The sequence below is a fragment of the Octopus bimaculoides genome, chromosome 17, assembly GCF_001194135.2.
Source record: "Octopus bimaculoides isolate UCB-OBI-ISO-001 chromosome 17, ASM119413v2, whole genome shotgun sequence".
Classification (NCBI taxonomy): Eukaryota; Metazoa; Mollusca; class Cephalopoda; order Octopoda; family Octopodidae; genus Octopus; species Octopus bimaculoides.
Window position 1 is genome coordinate 31,810,809 of NC_068997.1, and position 688 is coordinate 31,811,496.

General features: G+C 34.2%; 1 protein-coding gene across 1 annotated transcript in view; it reads right to left on the minus strand.

Moving 5' to 3' along the window:
- Positions 1-448: 448 nt before the first annotated feature.
- The window catches only part of LOC128249716 (uncharacterized), a 113,915-nt gene continuing 113,675 nt past the window's right edge, over positions 449-688 (minus strand). Inside the window, exon 23 of the mRNA XM_052974148.1 lies at positions 449-458. Within this exon, the coding sequence (XP_052830108.1) occupies positions 449-458 (10 nt within the window). The remainder of the gene's footprint in view (positions 459-688) is intronic.

Sequence of the window (688 nt, forward strand, 5' to 3'; positions counted from 1 at the left end):
GACCATCAGGCAAAAACAAGGAAGTCAACCAAGCAGAATGCTGAATTTTACCAAAACAAAAATATGTTGTCGCAAACAGAAAATATTCTTGATCAAAATAAAGTGACATTATGAAAGCTACAAACAATCAGAACTTGTTCCTTGACCGTGGTCATCACTATGAAGCCAACCAACCAAAACAGTAAACTTTTCCAAAACAAAAATATATATTTTGACCAAAACATCCATGAGAGAAATAAGATGTCATCAAAAAAAAGGAAACTGCACATATAATACATAACTTAGAAGCAGCGCTATGGATGTGCCAGCACACATGAGCTTGAGACATGGCCACCCTCATGCACTTCTCATAAAGAATTCCGGAAGGAGCTTTGTGAAACCACTGCTGAGACACTTCCAGAAAAAAAAACCACTGGAAATCCGATTATACCAGTGACTCAATCAATTCCTAGGGATATCTGAAGAAGGAATTTTTATATTCCGAAATATTATATCAGACTATGGATGATTAAATTATAATAGTTATTATTGTCTATTGTTGTTATCATAGTGTATTGTTGTACCATTCAAGACACATTATATTTTATATATAAATAATAATACATATAAGAGGGATGACCACTAAGTGGACATCCCTAGCATTTGCTGAATTTTCTTGAGAACAATCTCTTCTTAGTGGTCAGACCAT